Source organism: Ascaphus truei, chromosome 2 (genome assembly GCF_040206685.1).
Source record: "Ascaphus truei isolate aAscTru1 chromosome 2, aAscTru1.hap1, whole genome shotgun sequence".
NCBI lineage: Eukaryota > Metazoa > Chordata > Amphibia > Anura > Ascaphidae > Ascaphus > Ascaphus truei.
In genome coordinates this window covers 410,983,376-411,009,772 of record NC_134484.1, presented here as the reverse complement: position 1 = coordinate 411,009,772, position 26,397 = coordinate 410,983,376, and the positions used below count along the sequence as shown (strand labels likewise).

The 26,397-nt window shown below is 41.1% G+C and overlaps 1 protein-coding gene across 1 annotated transcript; it reads left to right on the top strand.

Moving 5' to 3' along the window:
- STEAP2 (STEAP2 metalloreductase) lies at nt 1-20,707 on the top strand. The gene is made up of 5 exons (XM_075587475.1): nt 1-153; nt 8,864-9,376; nt 9,796-10,323; nt 11,247-11,411; nt 14,088-20,707. Exons 2-5 carry the CDS (start codon nt 8,888-8,890, stop codon nt 14,367-14,369), a joined length of 1,464 nt encoding a protein of 487 aa, XP_075443590.1. The 5' UTR covers nt 1-153; nt 8,864-8,887; the 3' UTR covers nt 14,370-20,707.
- The last annotated feature ends 5,690 nt before the right edge of the window (nt 20,708-26,397 follow it).

Below are 26,397 nucleotides of genomic sequence, written 5' to 3'. Positions count from 1 at the left end.
CTCCCCCTGACTGCAGGCAGGGGGACGGTGAGCTCTGCATCTGTCTGCACAGGACACGGCAGCACAGAGCGAGCTGCGATCGCACCTCCTGCTCCTTCCCTCCGCCGATCCCTTCTGGGGGTGCGCCGGGGATCCCACAGCAGCATCCAAGAGGTAAATGATCTCCCGGGCTCTAAGGGGGATTACAGAGTAGAGAGCAGACCTGGGATCTGCTACTTTGTGCCGGGATCCATTGAGAATTGATTCATCGCAGCAGAAGGAGGGCTGCTTTCCCTCTCTATCACACACATCTCGCCACACACACGTCTCTCCTCTGCAGTGGGTAACTGGTTTTTATTTACAGTACATGAAGCCTTTTCTGATCCCTTCTTTTATCATTCATTGTAATGTAAATAGGAGCACGGAGACTGTGCAAAAATGCAATTCTTCATTGAGCCCCCGTATGACTAAAGTGGGCATTTAAATGTATTAACTCCTTCTGTGCTGGACCTCCTACTGAAAAGGTTTTCCATTTAACCCATTTGTTGTCAGAGTGATCAGCAGTGCATTGCAGCTCAATGAGTTGCTGTCCCCTCTGTATACGGCGCTGGGGTTGGTATGAGCCCTATAGGCCTGTGGGTTCAGGATATAAATGTTGATCCTCCTGGTAATCACACTGAGATTCATACCTTTATAATTTGGGAATGTTTTTATTACCAAGGACAAGTAGTGGACAACTGACATTGCATCTGCTGTCACACTGACTTACACAAACTGCCTCATGTCTGACAAGTGATGGGTTCCTTGGCTGGAAATGTACACACACTATAAATACTGTGTGTGTGTGTGTGTGTGTGTGTGTGTGTGTGTGTGTGTGTGTGTGTGTGTGTGTATATATATAATCAAAAATTAATAGACAATACCATTCTGTGATATATATATATATATATATATATATATATATACATACATACACACACACACACACACACACACACACACACACACACACACACACACACACACACACACATACACATACACACCAAAGTAAGTCCAGGGCACCACCATGTTTTATCATTGTGAGTGCTGGTTCCTCTGTTTGTTTTTCGGTACTTATGTCCCTGTGGAGGGGAATGTATTGGAACTCCAACACTGCCTTTGGTGAGTGCACAATAGCTCTGTATTTGGTAATGTACTGTAGTAGTAATAAAAATAATAATGGGACCCAAAGCACTTCACATTTATGTAGCTCTCTTTCCCCCTGACTAAAGGGACTACCAGTGCCATATTACCTGAGTGGCGTATCACAATGACGGATTTAAATTTGCTACGAGACCACTGCTGAGCCTCATAGTGGGGTGCCCCCAATGAATCATAGGTTACCCGGTTGGGAGTGTTGGTCAACTGTACTTCGCAGGTCATGGACATGGGGTGGAATGTTAAGGCTTTTCTGGGCTTCGGACAGTTCCTAGGGAAGTGGCTCTTTTGGTCACAATTGTAGCAGATGGTTTCACTCTGGTTCGCCTTGGCCCTGGAGGCAGGAGATTCTTTTCTGGATGTGACGGTAGGCACATTGAGAGCAGGGTAGTCCTCATCGCTTTCTGATTCCTTGGCCTTTGGGGTCAACACCGCTTTTGGCTCGTCCTTGCGATACCCCTTGGCGAAAGTAGCAGGCTTGTCCCTTTTTGGCGTCGCTAGGCGGTTTGGAGAAATGAACTCATAAGATACCCTCTTGAGCTTGTACTCTATCCATCAGGTCTTCGAAGTTTAGAGACTGTTACGGGGAGAGGGTGCAACTGATACGTATAGCAACCGGGTGCATAAGCAATGCTTCCTGCCGAAGTTGATGGATTCGAAGACCGTCAGCCTCAGACGCTGGGATGATCTTCACCAGAGGCCATAGGACCAATTGGATCCGGCATAGAAACTCCGACACGTCTTCTCCCTCGGCTTGCGTGAGATCGTGGAACCGGGCCAGTAGAGATATGGCATCGGCCGGGACGCCATATGTCTTGGTTTGGGCCTGTATTAGCGTTGGGGTGACAATCACTTTAGAATTGTACCATATGGGCGACTTGGGTTGGCAGGCACTCTATGATTCTCTGCCGCTTTACTGCAATGGAGCAAGTCCACACAGAGCACTTGCCCCGCATAATCCCTCCATTCTTCGAACTCTGTCTCCTAGGGGCCTAGACTGGGTCCCCGAGAAAGCCTTTAGCTTGCGATATTGGAAGGACTGAGATGACTGTGTCAGAGCTTCCACCAGTTGAGGTAGCGTTACTCCCTCGGGTCAGGTGTTGGTGAGATTCTGGCCTTGGGCTAGGGATGGGTCCTAGACTGGCCCGGTGCTCTCTGGAGGTGTAGGATGGTCGCAGGGGCTCGGTTTGGAGGGGTGCCTCCAGCGGGGTCCCGGGGCTGAAAATCACCCTGGGTAGGAGAGGATCTGAATAGAGTAGTGAGCACCCTGTGAGCAGGGTGTCGTACTTCCCGGGGGATTTCCACTTGATAGGGCACTTTGGAGGAGATTTTGGGACTGGAAGTCACCATTGGCAGTGACAGTTCAGGAAAGATCACCAGGCGGCTCGGGGGCAGGGTTCCCGGAAAGTGTAGGGCCCTGGGAGTGTCGTCCTCATGCACCTCGTGGCGGGTGGCCATGATGAGGATGTTCCAGCGGAAAGTGGGGTCCCACTTTCGACATTTGCCGGACGTTGGCAAAGCCGGGAAGGGCTGAGTCTGTCCAGGACTTCTTGAGGGGTGGTGTCAAATGGCACATCCCCCACTGCGACCACGTGGGGGGAGACTTGTTGAGCTCCAGGGCCCAGTCGTGGACCTGTTGCTTGGACGGAGAGAACATGGTGTATCTCCCTTGTAATTTGCACTACTGAGTAGGGCACCCCAGGTCTGAATCTCAGTAGCGCCTCCAAATGTACTTTCCCCATGACTAAAGGGACTACCACTGCTGTATTACCTGAGTGGCATACAGGAGGCCTGATCCTCCGCCGCTGGGAGCCTGGGGTGATCACGTTCGTGGTACACAGCGCCTCCACCCGAGAGAGATCCTAACACAGTAGGATAGCCTCTTCCAGGAACCCAATGCAGACAGTAATTACACACTACCGGGTATATACAACAGTATTTACTGACACAAAGTACTGGAGTGCCTGGGCCCTTACCCCGTTAATGTCCACTGACCAGTCCCTCACCAAAGAGCGTGTGTGGGATAGTGCTACCACAGTGTGTTGGGCCGTTGGTGCACATGTAGGTAATACCTCCCTGGTTTCAGCCCAGACCAGGTCAATTGAGCAGCTGAGTCCGTGGATCCATGACGTGGTCCCACGGTGCGATCGGACAAATCCTCTTCCGCTCTGATCCGCAGGCGTTTGCCTCTGGAGTGGTTTCCCGCTGGAGTGTGCCCCAATAAAATTAGAGATTGATCACAAAGTTTCAATTATTTGTATGTGGAGAGTTCTGGTGAAAAGTCAATGAGGGAGAATTATAATGAATTCATTATAGTCCAGCAAACAGTCACTTAATGGGTCTTAATGGGTTAAGGTGGGTAGGGGACCTTCACGCTGCCAGTAAATAGTATATGTCTGTTCAATTTGACACACAGCGCCTTAGCATCCAGCCCAGTCATCTTCTCCCCCCACCTCCCACTTTCACAGACCTACAGAGGTTGCTGACTCCATGTGATGATTAACCAGTATAGTCTTTAATGCAGTCCGCCGGTACTCCTCTGAAATAGCTCCATGCACTTTCGTTCCTCGGGGTTTGCCTTCTGGTCAGGTTATACCTCCAAGTCTGCTGGCTCTCCCGTCGCTTCACCGTAGTTGGCGCGCAGGTCCTCAGAGCCTCCGATCTCTCAGCGTTAGGATCGTTCACTCAGGGCTCTCCACTCAATCAAATCAGCTGCCCTGCTGTGTAAGCATGGGCTTCTCCAATGTATACAAAATAATTAAGCACACGCCAGCTAGTAAATTCTCAAAAGGCTGTATTATTGTATATGGACATACAATAAGGGACACATAGAAAGTAGGTGACAATCTATTAACTCTACGCGTTTCATCTCTGAATGAGACTTCATCAGGAGTATTATATGTATGTATGTATATATATAGATATAGATAGATCTAGCAGAAAAAACTAGAGGAACCGCAAACAAGATAAGAAAATACCAAGAGTTACGGATTTCTGCATGAAATTGTACAAGAACAAAGATAACACAGGGCATAATGTAGCAGAGGAAGAGCAAGAAGAAACCACAAATCGTGTACCATGTGTCCTCCCAGAAGAAGTGGCAGAGGCAATACAATCCGTGAAAAAATAGGAAGGACACAGGGGAAGAAGGAATTACAATGGCAATCTTGAAAAAAGCTGAGGAAGAAGTAGATAAAATCTTTGCAAAACTTTTTACATGCTGCTTGAAGAACCAAAAAAATCCATAACAATGGTGTAGTTGTCCTCATACACAATAAAGGAGACAAAGACCTCAAGAACTACAGACAAGTCAACTTCCAATCACTTACAGGAATTTTACCAAGATACTAATGGGCTGTGTAGGAGATATGTGCAGAGGTTTTTAGCACAGGAGACGTTTTTAAGGGGAAATAAAAACAGTCTTTTATTCGCCACAACTTTCAAACCATAAAATGGCTTTCACCAGCAGAACAGGGTTACAGAGAAACAAAAACAACTTAGCTCATAAAGGGAGCTCTGACTAGACAGCATAGTCCCTGTATAAAGGTTGTGTCCCCTTACCAATAACAAATATATTAAACTTGGTAATATGGAAGTCTTTACTTTCGGGCTCCTAGCTGGGTTAGGGGTGAGAAGGTCCAGTGTGCAGGGTGATCTTTAGACCAGTCTATCGTGAGTACCTCCCTGGATCAAAGAGTCTGAGACAAGCTTTTAAAGGCCTAATGAGGCAGGAGAGGATATCAATTGAGGTACCCTGCTTTAGAATTAACCTCCTCAGTGCTGTACTAGGTTGTGCGAGCAGGATTCCCTGTTGCTCTACATAATAGGCGATCCACCCGGTTACAGGCTACAAGAGACTTTGCCCAAACTGGAGAACAAGTGGGATTTTGCAGTGGATACAACACTGTGGACCACATCCAAGATGTGATTTCCCGAAGTAATGAATATCATCTACGACTGGTCCTAGGATTAGTATATAATGAAAATGCATTTAATTCTGTCTACACCTCCTAGCGGTTTTACAAACATTCAGACGGCAAAGTGTTGAATGAGTACATTGATGTTATAAGTGTAACATGGTCAGTATCTTTTGGCCTATCTCTCCTCCCTGTCATGTAACTCCTAGCAGTCTAAGCTATGACAGGTTAATCTATGGGCTTTTGACCCCCCCCCCCCCTCATGCCCCTCTTATGAGTGACAGAAGTGTGGTGGTGACACTTGGCCTGTGTAAGCCTATCTGGTATAGGTACAGACCATGAGCCCGCCCCTTCTGGTTCCTCCTAGGAGGGAGTGGAAAATTTAGTCAGTCCTGCTCTGGAGGCGTAAGAGTGCAGTAGAGCTGTAAGTCAGCAGTGCTACATAAGAAACATTTCTGAGAATACCACATCAACCATTAGACATGAAGACACAAGCAAGATGAGGATAAGCAAGGGTGTGTGACAGGGAAACACCATGTCACCAAAGCTTTTCCAGCAACACTTGAACTGTTGAAGACATTGAATTGAGAAGAAAGGGGAATAACAATCAATGGTTAATACTTGTGTCACCTGTGATTTGCAGGCAATATTGTAATATATACCACAAGTCCAGAAAACTTCTAGCAACAAATCAGAGAACTCACCGAAGCAATAAAGAAGGTGGGCCCCCATATGAATCTCCGTAAGGACATGGTGATGTTCAACTCTACAAAGATCTCAATAAATAGAATACAACTCAAAGAAGTTGAAGACAAGGTCTGCCGTGACCAGCAAGTATCAATGTATGGGAACCTTTCAAATGAAAACAGGAGAACAACGATGGGATTGAGTTAATTTGGAAGAAACCAGACCATCTTTCAATGGAACTTTCCACTGTACCTCAAGAAAAAAGGATGTGACCACTGTTTTCTACCAGTGCTAACATGGATGTGAAACCTGACCCTAAATGGAAAGATAAAGCAGAAACTTTGGACAAGTCAAAGAGGTATAGAGAGGTGTATGCTGGCTATTACCAGAAGAGACTGGAAAAAGAATGAATGAGTTTGAAAGCAAACACGTGTGTGAAGGGTGAAGAAATTAAAATGTCAATGGGCCAGACATATCACAAGAAAAATGATTTGATCAATTTGATTCCAAGGGATATCAAAAGACCGCGAAGACAACAAAAAAAAAATTAGGTAGAATAAAATCAGAAATGTTGGATTAACATGGAGAAGAGAGAGGCTTGCAGCCGCAGTACCTGGAATATCATTGGGGAGACCTTCATCCAGCAGTGGATTGACAAGGAGTGAAAGGGTTAACATCTTCTCTGTATATATAATTTAAATATATTACATATAATGATGCAAAATAATTCAGATACCTAGCCTGCTATTATAAAATAAAACATTCAGTTTCTTTTCAGTTCTCTTTTTTTTTTTCTTAATATAAAGCTGGCACTATTTTCGTACTATATTTGCAAGGAGACTTTGAAATAAAAACCCTTATCATTTTGGCATTAAAAATTGTGGTTGGGATGGATTAGACCACCTCATAGTACAAAAAAATCTTACGATGCAGTCCCACATACCAACATGTACTAACTTGTATTGTTGTAATAACATAAATCACTCATTCACATAGAATATTCTGTAGTATGTTAATGGTTGTTTTCTAATTCCTAACGCATGTTAAACACAAGAAAACATTTTTAAATGTCTTTGATGTGCCAGTGTACACTACTTCACAAGAGCATGTGAAAGCATAGCTCAGACCTTTAACAACTGCAATTTATCTAATCCCTCATTTTTTCATGTCCTGGGTTGTTTAAATGAGGTTTTGTGGAAGAAGGCACATTCAACACCTAAAGTATTATTTAATTTATGTACACGTAGAAGTTTTTTAATATTAAATGTTACTTTTCTAAATGAATGAAAATATGTACAATTAATAGTTTTACCACCATTATAAACCTATTAAGCTATTCTTGACACCAGTTTTATAGTCCCTTTACTTGTGTTAACACAGCAGTCTGCATTGATTATGTTTTTTTTTTTTTTTTTGCATTATATTTTTTCAATTTCTTGCCCTTTCCAATGCTATTAACGTTTTAGAAAGTAAGTATCCAGGAGGTTTAAATTGAGCTCTTCCCAGAGCCCAGTGCAGTCTAAGGGTTACTATTGTAACGTTAGATTCATGAAATGAAGAAAATCATGATTTTTATTACTAAAAAAAAAGTTTACTTTTATTAAACTTTTATATAAGATTCTGGGACGAATGGTTGCTTTAATAAACACTTTTTAAGTAAATGCTCCATTGATTAGTTTAGGTTTGACATTTGTACAATTTGCTTTAGGGGGAGGAAGTGAATCCATGGGCTGCTAGCCTTTGATCTTAAGAAAATATTTTGGTTCTGTGTAATTTTAGTTTTTACTGTATGTGCTAGAACCCATGAAAAAATGTTTTCGTATGTGCATAAGCCTAATCCTTTTTGAAGTATATATTTCAATTAAGCTTTTTTTTTTTTACCATGGCAAAGAATTTGTTTTTAAACAATATTTTGTTAATATGCACAAAGTACCACATATACAGTATATATGGACGTTAAATTTGGAAGAAAAAGGAATCAAAATCATCAGTGAATACTTGAGTCATGTAAGATTTTCAGATGACATTGTTATTTTTGCCACAAGTCCAGAAGACCTCCAGAAACAAATCTAAGAACTTCAAGAAGAAAGTAGGAAGTTGGGCCTCCATATGAATCTTGGCAAGACCAAAGCGATGTTCAACAAATGTGTCAAGTAAGCAAAGAACAAAATAAATGGAATAGAACTAAAAGAAGTCAAAGACTATGTCTACCTTGGCCAGCAAGTATAAATAGATAGGAACATTTCAAATGAAATCAATAGGAGAATGAAGATGGGATGGAGCACATGTGGAAGAAGCAAGACGATCTTGGGATGGGAACCTTCCACTGTTTCTCAAAAGGAAAGTGTATGACCAGTGCATCCTGCCTGTGCTCATGTAAGGATGTGAAACTTTTACTATAAATGCAAAGACAACTCAGAAGCTTTAGCTCAAAGAAGTTTGGAGAGATGCTGGGTATTACCCGAAGAGAGAGGAAAAAGAATGAATGGGTTGGAAACCAAACAAAAGTCTGCAACATCATCACAAGGGTAAAGAAATTAAAACGGCAATGGGCTGGACATATCGTAAGAAGAAAGGACCATTGTTGGACAAGGATGGTACTGAACAGGATTCCAAGGGATATCAAAAGACCAAGACGAGGGCGAAAAGTAAGATGATAGGATGAAATCATTACATTTGTTTGAGCAACAAGGAGAAGAGAGGCTTGCAGCCACAGTACCTGGAAGATCATTGGGGAGGCCTTCATCCAGCAGTGGATCATCAACGGCTGAAGATGATGATGATTTTTTTTTTTTGTACTACACACAATTTATGTTCGGCCCTGATAAAAAGAATTTAGTTATCTAGTGCAGAGACCAGAAGTGCAAATCTTGGGAAAAGTGTCCACTGAGTAAACCTCTACATTAATTAATAGACATATCAAATGCTTATCTATCTATCTATCTATCTATCTATCTATCTATCTATCTATCTATCTATCTATCTATCTATCTATCTATCTTTATCTGTTTATCTAACTACATATCTATTTACTGTACATAATAATGCATTTTTGCTGGGTTTTTCTCTCTCCTTTTTAGGTAAAACAGTAAACATTTTGAACCATGGAGTCGATCACTATGATGGGAAGTCCAAAGAGCACAAATAAATCTTTTCTACCAAATGGCTTTAATGGTTTGAAAGAAGATAAGACCACCATTGGGATATTAGGAAGTGGAGACTTCGCTAAATCTTTGACCATTAGGCTTATCAGGTGTGGGTATCATGTGGTCATAGGAAGCAGAGAACCAAAATGTGCCGCTGACTTTTTCCCACATGTTGTTGATGTTACTCACCATGAGGATGCAATTATCAAGGCCAACATCATATTCGTAGCAATACACAGAGAACACTATTCTTCCTTATGGGACCTAAAGCATTTGCTCTCCGGTAAAATACTAGTGGATGTTAGCAATAATATGAGGGTCGATCAGTACCCAGAATCAAATGCAGAATATCTGTCCTCGCTGTTTCCAGACTGCTATGTGGTGAAAGGATTTAATGTTGTCTCGGCATGGGCTCTGCAACTGGGACCAAAGGATGCCAGCAGTCAAGTAAGTTATGTTTTATTTCCACGGTCATGCAATCTACCTACTTCCTTCTTTCCTGCATCTACCTCCACTAATATCCCTGAAAGTCATGCAGGTGCTTTCACTACCCTAGTCTTAAAAGTGTACCTTCATTTTCTGCAGTCCATATTTTTTTCCATGTATTTATCTCATACCGCGTTATGAAATATAAGTGGTAACCTGTAGTAAATAAGTGTATAGGCATGAGAATTGCACAGTACATAACATTTCCCATTACACAAAGTTAATGTTATAGTAGTTACTAATTGAGTTGATATGCTATTTGCCCTCAAGACACATCGCCCATGATATATATTATTTATTTATTTTCTATCACAGCTAATTTCATAGTCGTAACTAGTTGCACATGTTATAATAAAAATGATGGTCTGTGCTACTTGCAGGTATATATTTGCAGCAATAATGTTCAAGCTCGCCATCAAGTTCTTGAACTCGCTCGTCAGATGAACTTTATTCCAATTGACCTGGGGGCATTATCTTCATCAAGAGAGATAGAAAATTTACCTTTGCGCCTCTTCACGCCATGGAAAGGTCCTGTTGTTGTGGCAATAAGCCTTGCCACTTTTTTCTTCATTTACTCCTTCATCAGAGATATTATCCACCCCTATGTCAGAAATCAGCAGAGTGACTTCTACAAGATTCCTATTGAAATTGTGAACAAGACTTTACCAATAGTGGCAATTACCCTCCTTTCGCTGGTATACCTCGCTGGACTGCTGGCAGCTGCTTATCAGCTATATTATAGCACAAAGTACAGACGCTTCCCTCCATGGCTGGAGAACTGGCTGCAATGTAGAAAACAGCTCGGTTTACTAAGCTTCTTTTTTGCAGCTGTCCATGTTGCATACAGTATGTGTTTGCCAATGAGACGGTCCGAGCGCTACTTGTTTCTCAATATGGCCTATCAACAGGTAAGAATCCAATGGCTTTAATTCCATTAATCCTTTGGTCCTCACATTGATTAAATTCTGTTTAATATATGTATTTCTATGTGTACATTGTACACATACAGTACATTTTAATTGAATCTGTGTCTAGTATGATGCATAGTTTAAAATCCAATATGTAGAGGTCTTGATTGTAATTACTCCAAGGTGACCGTTCCTCTTCTGTTTCCTATTCCTTTTTGTATGATTTGCCTTTTCTACTTGAATATTCACCCTATTTATTCTGCCATGCCCTCTAACCAACCTCTTCATCCAATGAATGTCTTGGATCTCTGATCTATCTACATTCTAAGGTCTGCCAAGCAGTTGTTGAATATTTTCCAACAAATATAGTGGCATTAATAAAGACAAATGGGTCTATGTATCAATGACTTATAGGTGCAAGGTTCTTCCTGTGGTCGTAACTCCTGCTGCAATATACCTATGACAGGCAGCGTCTATGAGCTAATCGTATTTGCAGCATTTTCTTGTATGTCTGTGAAGAGGGAGGATAAGGAAGCAAGTGGGAGGAGATAAGGGTGTAATTACACTTGCATGTTGGCTCAGGTATGAAAACGATATGTATGAAAAAAATGTGCAGCTTCTTTCTATTGTTTACTACCTTGGTTTCCTCCATCACCTTAAAGGTGGAGTAGGAAGTGTTTTAGTGCACAATTATAGAGCAAAAGTGGCCCAAATTCTACAACCGTATACAGTACAATACTCCTAATACATATGGCACAAAATGCTAAATGTATGGCCCAAATGTTTCAACGCAGACCAAGTTCTTGATACATAAACCCCAACGCTTGCTCAGTCATAGGGAATCCTTTAAAAAAAATAAAAGCTGCTAATGAAACTATAGACATTGGGCATCAGTAAACCATGATTTTTTTTTTTTAATATAGGTCCATACTAATGTTGAGAACTCTTGGAATGAGGAGGAAGTATGGAGAATTGAAATGTACATCTCGTTTGGAATAATGAGCCTTGGACTGCTTTCTTTGCTGGCCGTAACTTCCATCCCATCTGTGAATAATGCTTTAAACTGGAGAGAATTCAGCTTTATTCAGGTAGATAGAAACGCACAAATGCAACTGTCTCTAATTTATATGGCCCTCACGTTTGTGATATCTGAATATGCTTGGCAACATTTTGAAAGTAGGTTGACCTGGAAAAAAAACACAGCCAATTTCCAAACAATAAAATGTTGTTTGGCTTCTTTGAAACCTATGCCAAAACAGCCCGGATCTGGCTTGACGTTCTTTTCACTGTCACATTTACATACCACTTTTCAATTTACATCCTTATTGCACAATTATACCATTTAGATTCTACTTATGTTCATAAAACAGGCTTTGTTGTTTTTTCCCCGTCTTCCTCCCAGACATTTGCTATCAACATGAAATAGAGATTATAGCTTTAATATGAAGCACGCTGCAGAAAAATGTCTCTGGAAATTGTTCCAGCAGAAAAGTCATGAGTCTTAAAGCAGCACTACAAGTTGCATTGCTTGCTTTATTTTATTTTAAAAAAATTGTTATTGGATTGAAGCAGGGGGTCTCTGGATCTGAACCGCATTCATTTCAGCTCCGGGGACCTCATGCTTCCCAAGATACTTGCCTCTGTAGAGGTGCAGGTATCCCGTGGAGTTTAAAGCCTCTGTCGCGTGGGCCAATAGGAAGCTGCAAGGGTTGATATCACAGCTTCCTATTGGCCCCACGTGACGCAGGATATTTAAAAGCTGCCATTTCGTTAGGCACACTATTTCCCTGGCTGTAGAGATACCGGCACCGCTGCGGAGATAAGTATCTCTGGAAGCTGGGGGTCCTGGGAGCTTAAATGAACGGGGCTCAGCTTTGGAAACCCCCTACTTCCATCCTGTAACAACAGTAACAAAAAGCAAGCAATGCAACTTGTAGTGCTGCTTTAACGTAGATTGTGTAGACCAGTGGTTTCCAACTTTTCTTGGTTAAGGAACCCTATAATTATATTGTGAAATTCTACGGAAACCCAACCCTCTCTAATAGCGCGTCTGTGATCAGATGCATTGTAAGGAACCCCAACCCTCTCTAATAGCGCGTCTGTGATCAGATGCATTGTAAGGAACCCCAACCCTCTCTAATAGCGCGTCTGTGATCAGATGCATTGTAAGGAACCCCAACCCTCTCTAATAGCGCGTCTGTGATCAGATGCATTGTATGGAACCCCAACCCTCTCTAATAGCGCGTCTGTGATCAGATGCATTGTAAATTCTTCTGTATGTGGTATATTTTCAAATGACCTGAAAATTGCAGGGAACCCCTTAGGTATGCCCAGGGAACCAAAGGGTTCCTATGAACCCCTGTTGAAAAGCACTGGTCTAGGGCAGAGGTGCGCAAACTGGGGGGGCTGGAGATTTTGCTGGGGGGGGGGGGGGCGGTTGCGGAGGCCCCGTGCTCTTCCCGAAGGCATTTAAATGCCGTGGGATCGTGTGAGGCCTCTGCAACTCTATACTTACCAAGATTCAGGCGCTCTGTGACGCATCGCCATGGCAACGCGGCGTCAAATAACACAGCGGGGTCAGGTGATGTCACTTGAGGTCGTGGGTGACGTCACCTGACCCCACAGCGTCATTTGATGCAGCTCTAAGGTAGGGAGTGGGGGCACGAGCATCGAGACAGGGAAGACGGGGGCGCAGCAGCAAAAGTTTGTGCTCCCCTGGTCTAGGGGATAATTCCACATATGCTGAAGTGGCCATTTGGGCAATTTGCAGCCTAAAATCCCCATTGACTATGGACATTTTCAGCCAAAAAAGCAATTTGTGGCTTACTTACTGACATTTTCATGGCACTGCTGATGTAATTTATACCACCTTCAAAACTGTAATAATTAAAAAAAAAAATCAGACTAATAAAAAGGTCAAGCTGATTATGATTACGGGAGGTGTTATAATAGAATGAGCTACCTTTTTAGAGGTGTGTTTCATTTTCATCCTCTTTGTTTTTAAAGTCCTGATTCTAAAAACATTCAGGACTTTAAAACGACCAATATGGCCACATACACTGCTACAAATTGTTTTATAGTTCTGTGTTTAGAGACCCAAAATTATAATTGACTGTTTCCAGTGACTACAACTTTGAATTCTACTGTACAGCCCTAATGCATTTTATTCTCCTCCAATACATACAGAGAAATCGCTGTTCAATACAATCACAGTTTCTTTTTAAAGTTTCCACACAATGTTACCGTTTTAGAGGCACACTTTAAATCTGTGCCCTTCCTAATGCTGCGCTTATACAGACGGCGACGCGACCGATGACGTCACGCGACGAGTTGTATTTGGAACTTTAGGCGACGCTGCTGGATGACGTCATAAAAGGGCAGAGGCACGGAGAAGCTCCCGATTGGCCACAAGGGGAGACCGTCGCCAAAAAAATCAAATATCAGTGACTACCAGATTTCTGGTAGCATTGTCGCTCCGTCGCTTTGTCGCACTATAAGCGCACGCGACGGCGACAATGCATTTGTTTTGCCGCGATACCATCACCAGCACTATAAGCGCCGCCTAATGTATCATGTTTACACTCCCCATACCGTGATGCATTGATGCGAAGGGGTTCAAAATCAAAATAGTGCTCCTTCAGTCACTTGTGCTTTATAATTGCCTTCATACATAGACTCCTGCAACTTTATTTTGCATGCGTTTGTCAGACTGCTACTGTACATGGACTATAACATATTTTCATGTTTATTTTTGTTTCCCAAAGTCTACTCTTGGATACGTCGCTTTGCTCATAAGCACCTTCCATGTTTTAATTTACGGTTGGAAACGAGCCTTTGAAGGAGAATACTACCGGTTTTACACGCCACCAAACTTTGTCCTTGCTCTGGTTTTACCTACCATAGTCATTCTGGGTAAGATTGTCTTGCTCTGTCCGTGCGTGAGCAAAAAACTGAGAAGAATCAAACGAGGATGGGAGAAAAGCCATTTTAAGGAAAAAACAAGTGGAATACCCCATGTTTCCCCTGAGAGGGTCACTGTGATGTGATATGCTTCGTTTTCTATTGGGAGTACTCCCGTTTACCCCCTCTGGCCATGAAGGCGTATAGAAATACAGCAAATGGTGTTACAATCATTGTCACATCGGTTTTTATTTGTTAGCTGTTAGTCTTCTTTTTACGTAGCTGCTGTAATTTTACCTTTATTAAAACCATTTTATAAGATTAGGTAGACCAGTTTGTCTGGGACAGTGCAGATTTCTACACCTTGTCGCAGTGTTTAGAAACGTTGCCAAGAACATCACCGTGCTGCATTGCCTGAAAACCAGCAGCCATTGTTTAGCGGTCAACCCCACTACAGCTTTGTTGGAGCTCCTGAGGTGGGGCCACTGAGAGGACTATCTACAGCGGGACGCATCCTGAGGTCAACACTGAAGGTGGGCCTTCCACTATGTGGGAGCATGTGAGGACCAAGATGCTTACCGATGCTGTAGCTGTACTTTATCACAATCGTGATACGAGTCCAACATTTTAACCCAAGCAAAGACCTTCATTAGGCCATAAAAGGGAAAACAATGTCAGACACAGGTTAGTGTTGAAGAGCCTTCAATGTGAACCTAGTTGCTGTAACAGTTAAATCCATCTATTTTGTGGCAACCACCACCTTGTTCACTCATTTGCTCCAACAACATGATTTGTGCATTAGCTCGTGTGGACGAATAGAGTGCCCTGCTGCTCCTTGTCCTCGTGTTGGGAACTATGTTGGGTTACATGTGTAACTGTGCAGTGGTAGGCTTGTTATGGTGTAACAGGGATTTCAGTACTGTAGTTTATATTTTCAGTAACCCATGCACAGAAGTTCAGATACCTTTGTACAGTAGTTATAATGGGTCTGATTTCTCTTACCCAGAGTGTTTCACATATTTACTGTATTTTAATGTTTTTTTTTAAATATTGATGGTTAACATAATGTTTTTCACATATATATCAGTGTTTTGTTTATAATCACCATCAGGTGACGTTATTGAACAGTTGTGCTATAATTCCTTTTCAAAACATTTCAGGGTAAAACGTGCTTCTTGTGCAGCATTTTCACCATTTATATTCAGTGCTGGCCACACTTGTTGAATTGTGTTTGCCCGTTAATGTCCTGATTACCGTAACATTTTCACCGAAATGGAAAAATTATGTTCATGTTAAAATAAGGGTCTCTGGGGGTTTATGTACAACTACAACGAACTGGCTAAAAGTCCAATGCTTCAGCAAAATGCTTGATATGTTTCTATTTTTTCCCCTGTGATATACCTGTTATTTTTAGACCCGATTTTACACTTTGCCCCCCTATGTGCTGCCAGATTTCTAAACACGCTATATAATAGATATTTATCTTTGATAAACTTAGTGCGTTTTTTTTTCAACAAGTGTGTAGTCCGATAACTTGGATAAATAGCTCTCAATTATGCTGATTACGGGGGGTTCTGTATCTGTCTCCGGACTGCAAAAATAAGCAGAAAATAGCACGAGATTTACCAAAGAAAAAAACTCTACATTGATTTCAATTACACCTTTTAAAATTTCATTTTTTTCTTTTTGCTTCCGTTTTGCAGCTGGGAGATTTTTTTCCCCTTGTGCTTTCACATATGCTGTGGAATTAAAGGAAATAGTTAATTTAAAAAAATGTGTGTTTTGACAGCGAGTTCCATAGAAATTGTGAGTCACTCAGCTCCATTAACATAGTTAAGAATCTTCACCAAACAGCCTTATTTTTTCTATTACAAATAACATGAAGTTGTTACTGTATATTAAACCAGGGTTAATATATACAAACCCTCCCACTGCCACAGAGCATTGCTTATTCTGCATTTGAAGGCCTTTTAAAATCTAGACGCTCAGTTTAAGAGGCTTACGCTATACCAGCCAAAGGGTCCGATCAAGCCATTTTCAGGTGAAATTCCCTGTTGACGTCAATAGGGAAATTCTGCCGAAAACAGCCCATTTGGCTGCGCTGTTGGATATATAGTAGAATAAGCCCTTAAGAGCTGCAATGCAACTTTGTTCCTTTTAATTTCAGCAATGTTCCCCAAAACAGTGGACCTTTCGGACACGTAGGGGACATTTATTTACGCTACAGTTAAAGAAGCCCGTCCGTTTTATTTTTTTGTTAATTGTTTTTGAAGTTTGTCCTGTTTTAACATCCTCATCCTAAACAGAGAACTGGAGAAGTTTTTGCTGTTTTGTAGACCATCTAATTGGTGGTAAAAGGTAATCAAAAACTGCCATCTTCTTAACAAACAAATACATGTGCCCCAATACAATAAGTTGCACGTAATTGTAATTCTGGGAGAGAATCATCTAACATACACTAAATTTTGTACAATCGCAATAATTTGCAGGCAATTATAAAGTTGCTGGAACAGAGTGCAAAATATGGTCAAAACATGGCATGAAAACCTTTTGGTAAATCACGTTGGGGAAATGCCAGCAAAGCTTCAAGCAATATTAGCTGTTTGTAAAAGACCCCCAATGCTTCTCTTTTCTAACAAATTATATTGCAATGCTTAAGTCCCTAAATTCACACCCCTAAATATGTGAAAGAAAGATCTAAAAATCTAGTCCATGTAATACTTTGAAGTGGATCCATTTATAAAACATTTTGAGGTGTGTTCATCATGTATTTATATTAGTACATTAAAGTCTAGAAAATATATACTGTTTGCATTTTTTGTACTTGGCTTCTCCTGAAGTCATTAGTTTTTTTGTTCACGTACAGATGCAGCGGCCATTATTTTAACAAATCACGCGGTGCATACCTCGGAATACCCGTATCATGGCGCGGGATTACTTCAAACCTTACTGCCTTAGGACGCGAGTGCAGACGAGTGTTGAAAATGGCATTTTAGTGTTCTGGCTTTTAAACACCTGAAATTGACACAGTAGCACAGTACTGTACACATTGCAATGTGTTCATTTTATTGCACATAATCCATGAAATTCAAACAAAGAAACCGCGATAAACACGTGTGCCTGGGGCGATTGGATGGCGTTAATGCCGCGTGGAGTACAGCAGCGCACACTAAAACGGCGCCGTGATTTGTTAAAATAACGGCCACTGCATCTGTATAAAGTAAATGCAAAATGCGCTCACGTTTAGTCTGTTCATGTGCAGTAACACGATGGCTTATGACAATAAATCTATTTAGTGCAAAAGACGAAGGCAGCACTTAATACCTCACTGTATGTAGACCCTTGCAAGGAGGACAAGACGTCCACAAAGTTGATGCACATTCTTATAGTATTTTATTTGCTGGTATATGCAACAATTACAACATCCCAGGCCCCTTGTAACTTTTATCAGGTGAATCAAATAGTCTAAACACACGCTGCTACCGGTATATACCCCCCAGGCGATATCTCCTGTCAGCGCCAGCCAGAAGTGACATCTATTTCCTGTGTAATTAAAGGGACCTGTATTTTCCTCCGTGACGTGACAATGATGTCATTGCAAAGGCGAGTGGTGCGCTTCGGCCTATCTGCGTAATGCATTCCAGTGTAAACAAATGTGAAACGCTAAAACAACAAGGGAGTAGTACACTATCCCAATATACTGTGTAGCCAAACCTGACTAAAAGAGCCGCAAAATGCAATAGATAAAAATACTCAGATGTGAAAGTGAAACACAAAAAAGTAAACTACATAAGAAATAAAATCACAATAATAAGGGTGAGCAAGTGAAAATATAATACTCAACCAAATCGTTTAGACACACTCTTAAACAAAAAGTTACGTTTTATATAGTTAAATATTAATATTGTCTCCAAAATAATAGTAGTGCAGATCAATAGCCTGTATGAAAAAATGTATCTAAACCAAAATATTAAAGTATATCATTTCATGATATCAATATCATATTGTCTATACTGTATGTATTAAAATTATGTATACAAAAAAAAAAGAATTTAAAATGTCTACTAATATCCCACAAAAATGTGGGAATTATGAATATACCGGTGTGTTGTGAGTAACTTAATGATATGTACTCAAAAATCACAATACTGTAAAGGGCCACACCGAGGTCATTCATCTCATTCATTCCTTTTGGAGATAAAGTGCATGACTCCACTTGCATTCTTTTTTTAGCAGAATACTTTCTCTGTCTCTGGTCTCCTCAATGGAGCAAAGTGATCTATTATTTGAAAACGAAGTTGATTGATATTGTGTTTCTCTTGAAGAAAGTGCTTTGCCAGTGGAATTTCTGAGTTATCTTGTGGAATTTTATGTGCATTCGTAATAGCCTGTTGATGAGGAAACTTAATTTCCAGTTACTTAGTGCTGCCCTTCTCTTTGTTTTTTGTATTAATATGCACTGTGGCCACACTGCTTGGGGTCATGTACCTACACTTTTTTTGAACATCGTACTGTAAATCTCTATCAGTTCAGAACTGGGGTTCTTTCCTCTGACTAGCAACCTGAATCTAATGTAATACATAGCAGTTTTCTTCTATTTGGTGCAAACCATTGCATTGCATCTACATTAGATGCCCATTATATATACCTTTTTGGTTTTTATAGCACATACCAAATGATGAAACACTACTTTAGTGGCCTTTCTTCAGTGTGGCCAAATTAGAGTTACCCGTTTATGCCAACTTCATACGTTAAATGCTATTCTTATATGAGTGAGTCGCACATGTAGGCAGAAACCATTGTTTTAGCAATACTGCTTACTAGTAATAATTCATGACTCCTCCTATATATGTTACTGTTTTGTGTCTTATATTGTGTTAGTAGTTGAAGTAAGATGGGAAACGCACTGTTCACCAATATCCTGTGTTTAATACAGACTATGTGAATGGATAAAATATTATATGTAAAGCAGCTAAAATAATTCTAATGAATTACAGTAACCGTGCAATAACCAGCGTTTACATTTATTCACAGACTAGCCATCCATGGAGATTAAATAACTTCGTATCATTCATGCATTGTGTGTGCCTATAAAGTGGTCTATTTTTCTTACAGGATCGTAAAGAAACATAATTAATGTTGTGCATCTTGTTTGTTCGTTATATATTGTGATTCACACATTTAGAAAATGCATTACATATCACGCTAGTGAGAGCATTTTTAGACATGCTTATGTGACAATGCTCATCTCTAACCAGGAGGCCGACCTTCAAGTGTGAGGTAGGATGTGGAGACTGACCACAGGCCTTGAGTCCTGATCAACTAGAATATCTAAACATATTTACACTTTTTCTGAGTTATCAACACACTTCAAATCTTTACATCCACAGCTCTGAATCTAACATCTTCATACAGTATGTTCAAATTCCATGTTGCAAACCCTGCTTCATGGTCAGTGTGGTTAGCTGTATCCTGTCCTTTTACCGTAAGGATTAAATTGTGTCTTTTTCTGGATGTTAACTATAAACTGATTTTTATTGCCGCGATCTTAACTTTGAAACACAGGTTTTTATGTGGATATTAACCCTTTTGCTGCCAGACGCAGAGCAATGCATTGGTTCCTTTACAGTGTGTTAATCCCCTAGTCTTGCAGCGATTTGCAGCAGTAATCATTTAATTCTAAGGCTGGGGATATGGTAAAGGCAATCGTGCTCTCGCCAGTGATAATTGCCTGTCTTCCTATGATAGTGCATCTAGTGCGGGCGCGCGCACACACAGCAGAGCGCGATGGTGCAGCCGCAAATTGAAAAGACAATAAATGTTGTCTTTTCAAGTGCGGCCGCGTGACGTCAGCATCACGTGAAGCGGTTCAGCCAATGAGGGCGAACCAGCTTTGTGATGCGTCAGCCACGTCTCCCCAATCTCCTGCAGGGATATAACCACCAATCGCTGGGGCGGCTGCAGGAGTGTGCCAATCTGTTCTAGCGCGTGCGCACTCTGGCACTATGGTACAGACCTAAGGGGGTTATTCACTAAGGTCTCTTGCGGGTTAACGGCCCGATCCAGCATTAAATTCCATTGAGTTTAATAGTAGTTAAGCCACAGCAGACCCCCCCATGGGTCTCCCCTCTCCTATGGACCTCCCCTATGGGAGTTAATCTTTAAATTGAGATAACTGCATTATTGCAGTTTAATGAATAACCCCTAAATTGTGGCACTTTCTAATAGCACAGGGGTTAAACCATTTTTACCAGTTGAAATGAAAAGCATGTGAAGGATACAAATCGACATTCCAGATCTGTATGTTTTTGTTTGTATGTTTAAGTGATTTACCTGCATTGTATGTCATTTAAGCTACTGGTCCAAAATGTCAGATATTGTTACGTGTCTGTACCTGCCAAAATAAACAAACACGTCTTGGTGTACATGTTTATCTTGTAACTTGTTTGGTAAAGAGTTAGAATAAAAAGATAGTAAATCAAAAGCGTTTTGTAATTTAGAATTGTGGTCAAGTCCGATTCCACCAAATGGCATCTGTCAGCCAAGACAAATCTTAAAATATTAAAAAAAAAAAAAAATGTTTTCACTAAAAAAGTGTAATAAACAAGCCAGTAACAGCACAACTTTCATTACAGCACAGCATTGGCAAATATAATGGGCATTAAAGAAGCAGCTTGAGGTGCATCATGCTAAATTATTCTCTCTGCAAATAGTACAGCTAGAACTAATGTACATACAAGATCATGAAGTCTCTTCTGCATTCTTGCCTCTCCCCGTCTTGCCTCCTTCCAAGCGAACTCTAGTGGCTTAATTGCATCGCTGACCAGCACTATTGTTAAACTAACACCAATCAAAAGAGGTGTTGCTTACTGTTCTCTTCTTGCTTTCAAAACATTCAACATTTTGGGGATATAAAAGAGCTAGAATAATCATCAGATATAATTCACTATCAGTCCTTTCCATCAGTTATTATATATCCAGTACGTTTAGCAAGATAATTTGAACCTCTCGTGCTCTGGTTACACTAGTGAGCAATTTGGGGAATGTTTTTCTGCAAACGAGAAATGAAGGAGACATTGCTTGACATATTTTAATGGGATTTTTCTATTACTAATACTTCTTCACTTCTCCCTCTACTGTACAAGAGAAGGCATCACATTTACAGTACCTACATCCTTGACCATCACCGCAAGACAGTCCACTCTGACGGCTAAAAAGTACACTGCTCCGTCCATCTGATGATGGAAAAATATCTGAAAAGTGATAAAACGAGAACTGCAGTTACTAAACATGCATTAGATAAATCCTAGGTTCAAGCAAGTAGGGGCAAAAATAGAACAGGAAATTTGTGGCAGGTTCCTTAGAATTTAATTCCAGAAATATTTTTTATGTATAGCAGCTTTCTTAAATAGAAACGTCCCCCTGCATTTTGTTATGACAAGTATTAAAAAATAAGATAACATTTTTGGGGCATGGCCAGACCTTCCCTTTACTATATAGAAATAACCAGGTGTTTTGTCCGCATATTTTTCTTTTAATACTTTATATTTTAACTTTTTCCTCGAAAAATAATAAAAATAGGGATTGAGTACAGAAAGGAGACAACGGGAGGGGTAGTGGTAGGGTACAATGGTATATTTAATACATTACAGTCAGTTCATCTGGTTAAACACTTTACTAGAAAATATTTAATTCAGTACAAGAAATAGGATCCACCTAGTTAACTTTATACATTTTACAAGTCAAGGGGAAAAGTATCTGATTGTTTATATTCATAGATAATTAGGAGTATGTGGAGTTAATCCAAGGGCCCCATGTTTTACAAGAGCTATCATAAGTTCCAGAGTTATAACTAGAGAGCTTCTCCGTTAACATTACATTCTTTATTCTATTTATAATCGTCTCAATTGGTGGTGGGGGGAGGGGAGGGGGGGTTCGTCTGCTTCCAATGATGGCCATGAGAATATGAGTTTTTAATATTTAACCATGTTTTGTTAGAGCCCTCTCCTGCCTACAACCTCTGACTTAATGCCCCACACCTCTGGAATGCTCTTCCCCTCAATATCCAACTAGCAGCATCTCTCTCCACCATTCAGGCCCATCTTAAAACACAACTCTTTAATTAAGCCTTTGGGTAGTTCCACTGGGTGATACTATGCATTTACCATGACCTCCTTGCATATGCACTTACTACAACACCCACCTATTGTCTCTGTAAGTTCTCCCTACTTACCACTCAGATTGTACGCTCTGCAGGGCAGGGACTCCTTGTAATAATGTCTACTTTTATGTAGTAAGCGCTTCTTCCTTTTATGTCACTTGAGTTACTGCTGTAAAGTGCTATGTACATGGATGGCGCTATATACAGATGTAATCCATAGAATGGTGCACTCACGGTACTTGAAAGAACTGTCACAGATGCTCAGCAACAACGGTCCTGTGTAACAGCACAAACTGCTGACAGTCCAAGGAATCAAAAGAAGAAGTGACACTCCAGTGATCTTCACAAAGAGGAAAAATGTATTGTGCAGAGATCGCTGTTTCGATCCGCTTGCGAACCATTAGCTTGATTCCTTGGGCTTTATAAAGATGTACATACTGTGACAAATGGCTCCATTACGTAGCACTGCCATCTGTCTGGGCTCCTTAAGACAGTTTTCTAGGGTTGCTAAACAGACAAAGGGATAACACGTAGCACAATATTGTATAATTCAGACTTCTGCCTGTTTTTATTCCGTCTCAGTAGGGGACTGCAACTTTAACGGATATACATTTGAGGTACTCCGTCCTTAACCTTCAGTGGTTTATGATTCATAGCAATAATAGACAATATAACGCAGACACACAGTCCCTTTAAGGAAAGACCAAAGCATAAAATGAAACCCTACTCCACACAAGGGAGGCTAACTATACAACCGTGTCTAACTAACACACTGGCTGGCTATCTCCAGTTTCCCGTTTTAAACAGTGCAAATTGTAACATACAATAGTCGTTACATACATTGTCGTTATCTGTAGTTGTGGGAACTCGGTCCCGAGCAATTCCAGGCAATCCTTCTGGATACTGCAATACTTGAAGCGGGCGACCTTCCTGAACTGAATGCAGGGAGCAGCGGTACCCCAGCCTCTATTAGAGAGACTGGTGCAGCAAACAAAACTGCCATAAATACCTGATCCTCAATTAGAAGAGCAGATGTGGGGAATTAGAGCCATTGTGAACTCTGGTCTGGATTTCCCATCCACCAGCCTTAGTAACTGTGAAGCTGTGGGATGGATCACATTTATACTCTAGCTGCACTTTCTGATCTAAATCAGGCTGAAAGCTACCTAATATCCTGGGACTATATCACAATACATACAAGTTAGATGAAAAAATGGTTGGACAACATGCACTCACACAGTCTAAGCTTGATTGAAGCTTTTAAGGGTTGGTACAGATTTCTGGTCTGTCCCAAGATGGTCTGTTGGTAGTATTCAGACCCAGTCAGTGTGTGAATACAGGTGGTATGTAGGGACAAGAAAAGACCTCCCAAAATAGTGCAATCCTGTTTATTATAACAATATGTATCTGCCGATTTAATGAAAACTTGTGGGTCACGGTCAACTGTTTTAAAAGCCCTCATTTAATCTGCACTAAGATTTCTTCCCCCTCCCCTTTGTGTACTGGTGTTTGTTGCTCAGTCTGTCCACATCAGATCTAAACAGACCTTGTCATCATACAGTACTTCCACTTGCATGTTTATTGGGAGGAATGAATTTGGATTTTCTATGAAGAGGCATGTTATCTGTGGACACCTGTGTAACAAGGAAAATGGAACTGGAGCTGAAAAATTATTTAAAATTAAGTATCCGTTCAAATGAAAACAAATGAACTTACAGAATAAGTACAATCTATTAGAATTATACCATTGACACAAATGTAATTCCCTTACTCAACACTTTAATTTCAGTCTCCGCCGGGTCCCTGCTGGACAAGTTGAAGATCAGCGAGTGGTCTTTGTGGTCCGGGCGGATCATTTGTCCATCAGAGAGTTTTTGATCTCCTGGTGCACCTTTGGTGCCAATGCATCAACCTAAAAAACAGAGAGCAGAGGGTGGGTCCAAGCCGGCGTCAGAGGATGAGGTACTATCTGTGTCTTTATCTTTATAGTGCTGCTCCCCAACCCCCCCTCTGGGAGATCTGGCTTTTGCTACTGGTGGTGTAAGGTTCCAGGAGTGCCTGTTAGGTTCCAGGAGATGCTGAGAATTTGCGATGACATTGGGATAACAGGACAGGCTTTTGGATGTCTCAGGCTTCATTCCTCTCTTGGTACAAGCGCCTCCATCCACTGCAGGCTCCAGCATGGCTGGAGACAGTCCCCACAGTGGAACACATCATTCATACTCCCCCCCCTCAATAGACTGTAGACTTAGGCAGGTAGTATATAAAACTGGGCCTTCTTTATTGTAGCCACTGAAGATGGTATTACAGTGGATACATGCTTCTGAATCAGTTCCCAGACCATCTGGGTGGTACCAAGGCCCGTTGTCAGACTTGAGGCCTGGTGTCTCTCTTCAGTCCCCTGAGGGGCAGAGGGCACGTCTCTATCCCAAGAGGGAGAGACTTAGACTGACTATAATTTAGAACTGCCTCTTCCTTAGTGCAGAAGGGGAGGGCACAAGGTCTGCACCCGGATTGGGCAAACACAGGCCAAGTCCCACCTCCACTCCTGTCACTCAAGAAGGCTGCACGAGGAGGGGTAAACCCAAGATGATAGGCTGCCCCAGCCTGCAGCTACCAGGACTTACATGACAGGGGGCAGGAGGATATCCAGAACCAGCCATTGCTACACTTGTGTTAATTTCTATATTGGATTAAGTTCCACAGGTCCGCATGGTTTTGCTTGGTATGCACGGTGATAGGGCGTTTGTTGTTATTTACCCATCTGTAGACTTTATTTTCTCGATAATCACTCAAAACTTTACCAAATGTATTTCTTGAACACAAATCCGCTTTAATTTTTTTTTTAGTTTACGGTTGATGATCCATGTTTTTATTTTAAGATTTTCATTACTTTTTATTCGACCAATTTCAATTTCCAGCTTTAGAATGCCTTTATTCAGTTGTTCTAAGACCTCTTCAAGTACCAATAGGATGACGTTGTGATGCCTTGTACAAGATTTGGCACCATCTGATACAAAAATGTGAGTTATATCTACCTATTGTGGCCTTGTTTCTAATTCGAAAACCACTCAATCTCTTTATCTTTAAGAAGCTCTAGGTGCTGTAAAAGATCCTACAGTTTAATGGTCCCAAACAACTCCTCCAGTGTGAACGTTAATAAGATCCTCTCAATGGAATAGATTTTTTTTTATTTACAGTAAGCCAAAACTCAAATGGTATAAATGCCCTTTGGGCTGATTTTTGCCTTGCTGGAAAATAAAAACTGGTACAGTAAAATCCCACCATACTGAGATATGTTACAGAGGAGCATGGAAACATTGTATCTGCAGTGAGAAAAGTTCTGCGAAATGGGGTAATTTTTCCCTATAATTTATTGAAAGAGGTACATTTGTGTGTTTTCGGCTGATATTTGCCTTACTGTAATGACAATTATATAGTAAAACCCCACCATCCTGATATTTGTTACAGGGGAGCCTGGATATATCATCCCCACAGTGAGAGAAATTCAGCAGAATGGGTTTCTGGATAGCTGATAACTTGTCTGGCTTTATTGAGGTACTGTATATGGTCTGATAGCCATGTGTGTAGCACTGTATAACACCGCAAACAAAAAAAACAACACAAGAAACAACAATCTGACTTCCGCAGAGATTCTATCACATTTATTATAGTGACCATTTTTTAATTGTCCTGTGAGAAAAAAAAACGAATATGGTTTAGTGTAACTTCAGGTCTGCTACCTTCTTACATATCAGTCATGGGGAAAGGAGTTGAACACCAGTTTGGTGGGGGGGGTTTTGTCCCCCTTTTTATTTTTTGAAAAACGATCAATTAAAAAATGTAAGTAATAAAAATTAAAAATAAAAAAGCATCTGCATGTGATCTAAGGAGCAGGACACTGACAGCAGTTCATTTTGTTCCTAGCAGGGAGTAGGGCTTACAGCCGCCCTTGTCTGCAGTGGGGGGAGACGCAGGATGTTTGGGCCTCGGTGACCACCGTAGGTAAGCAA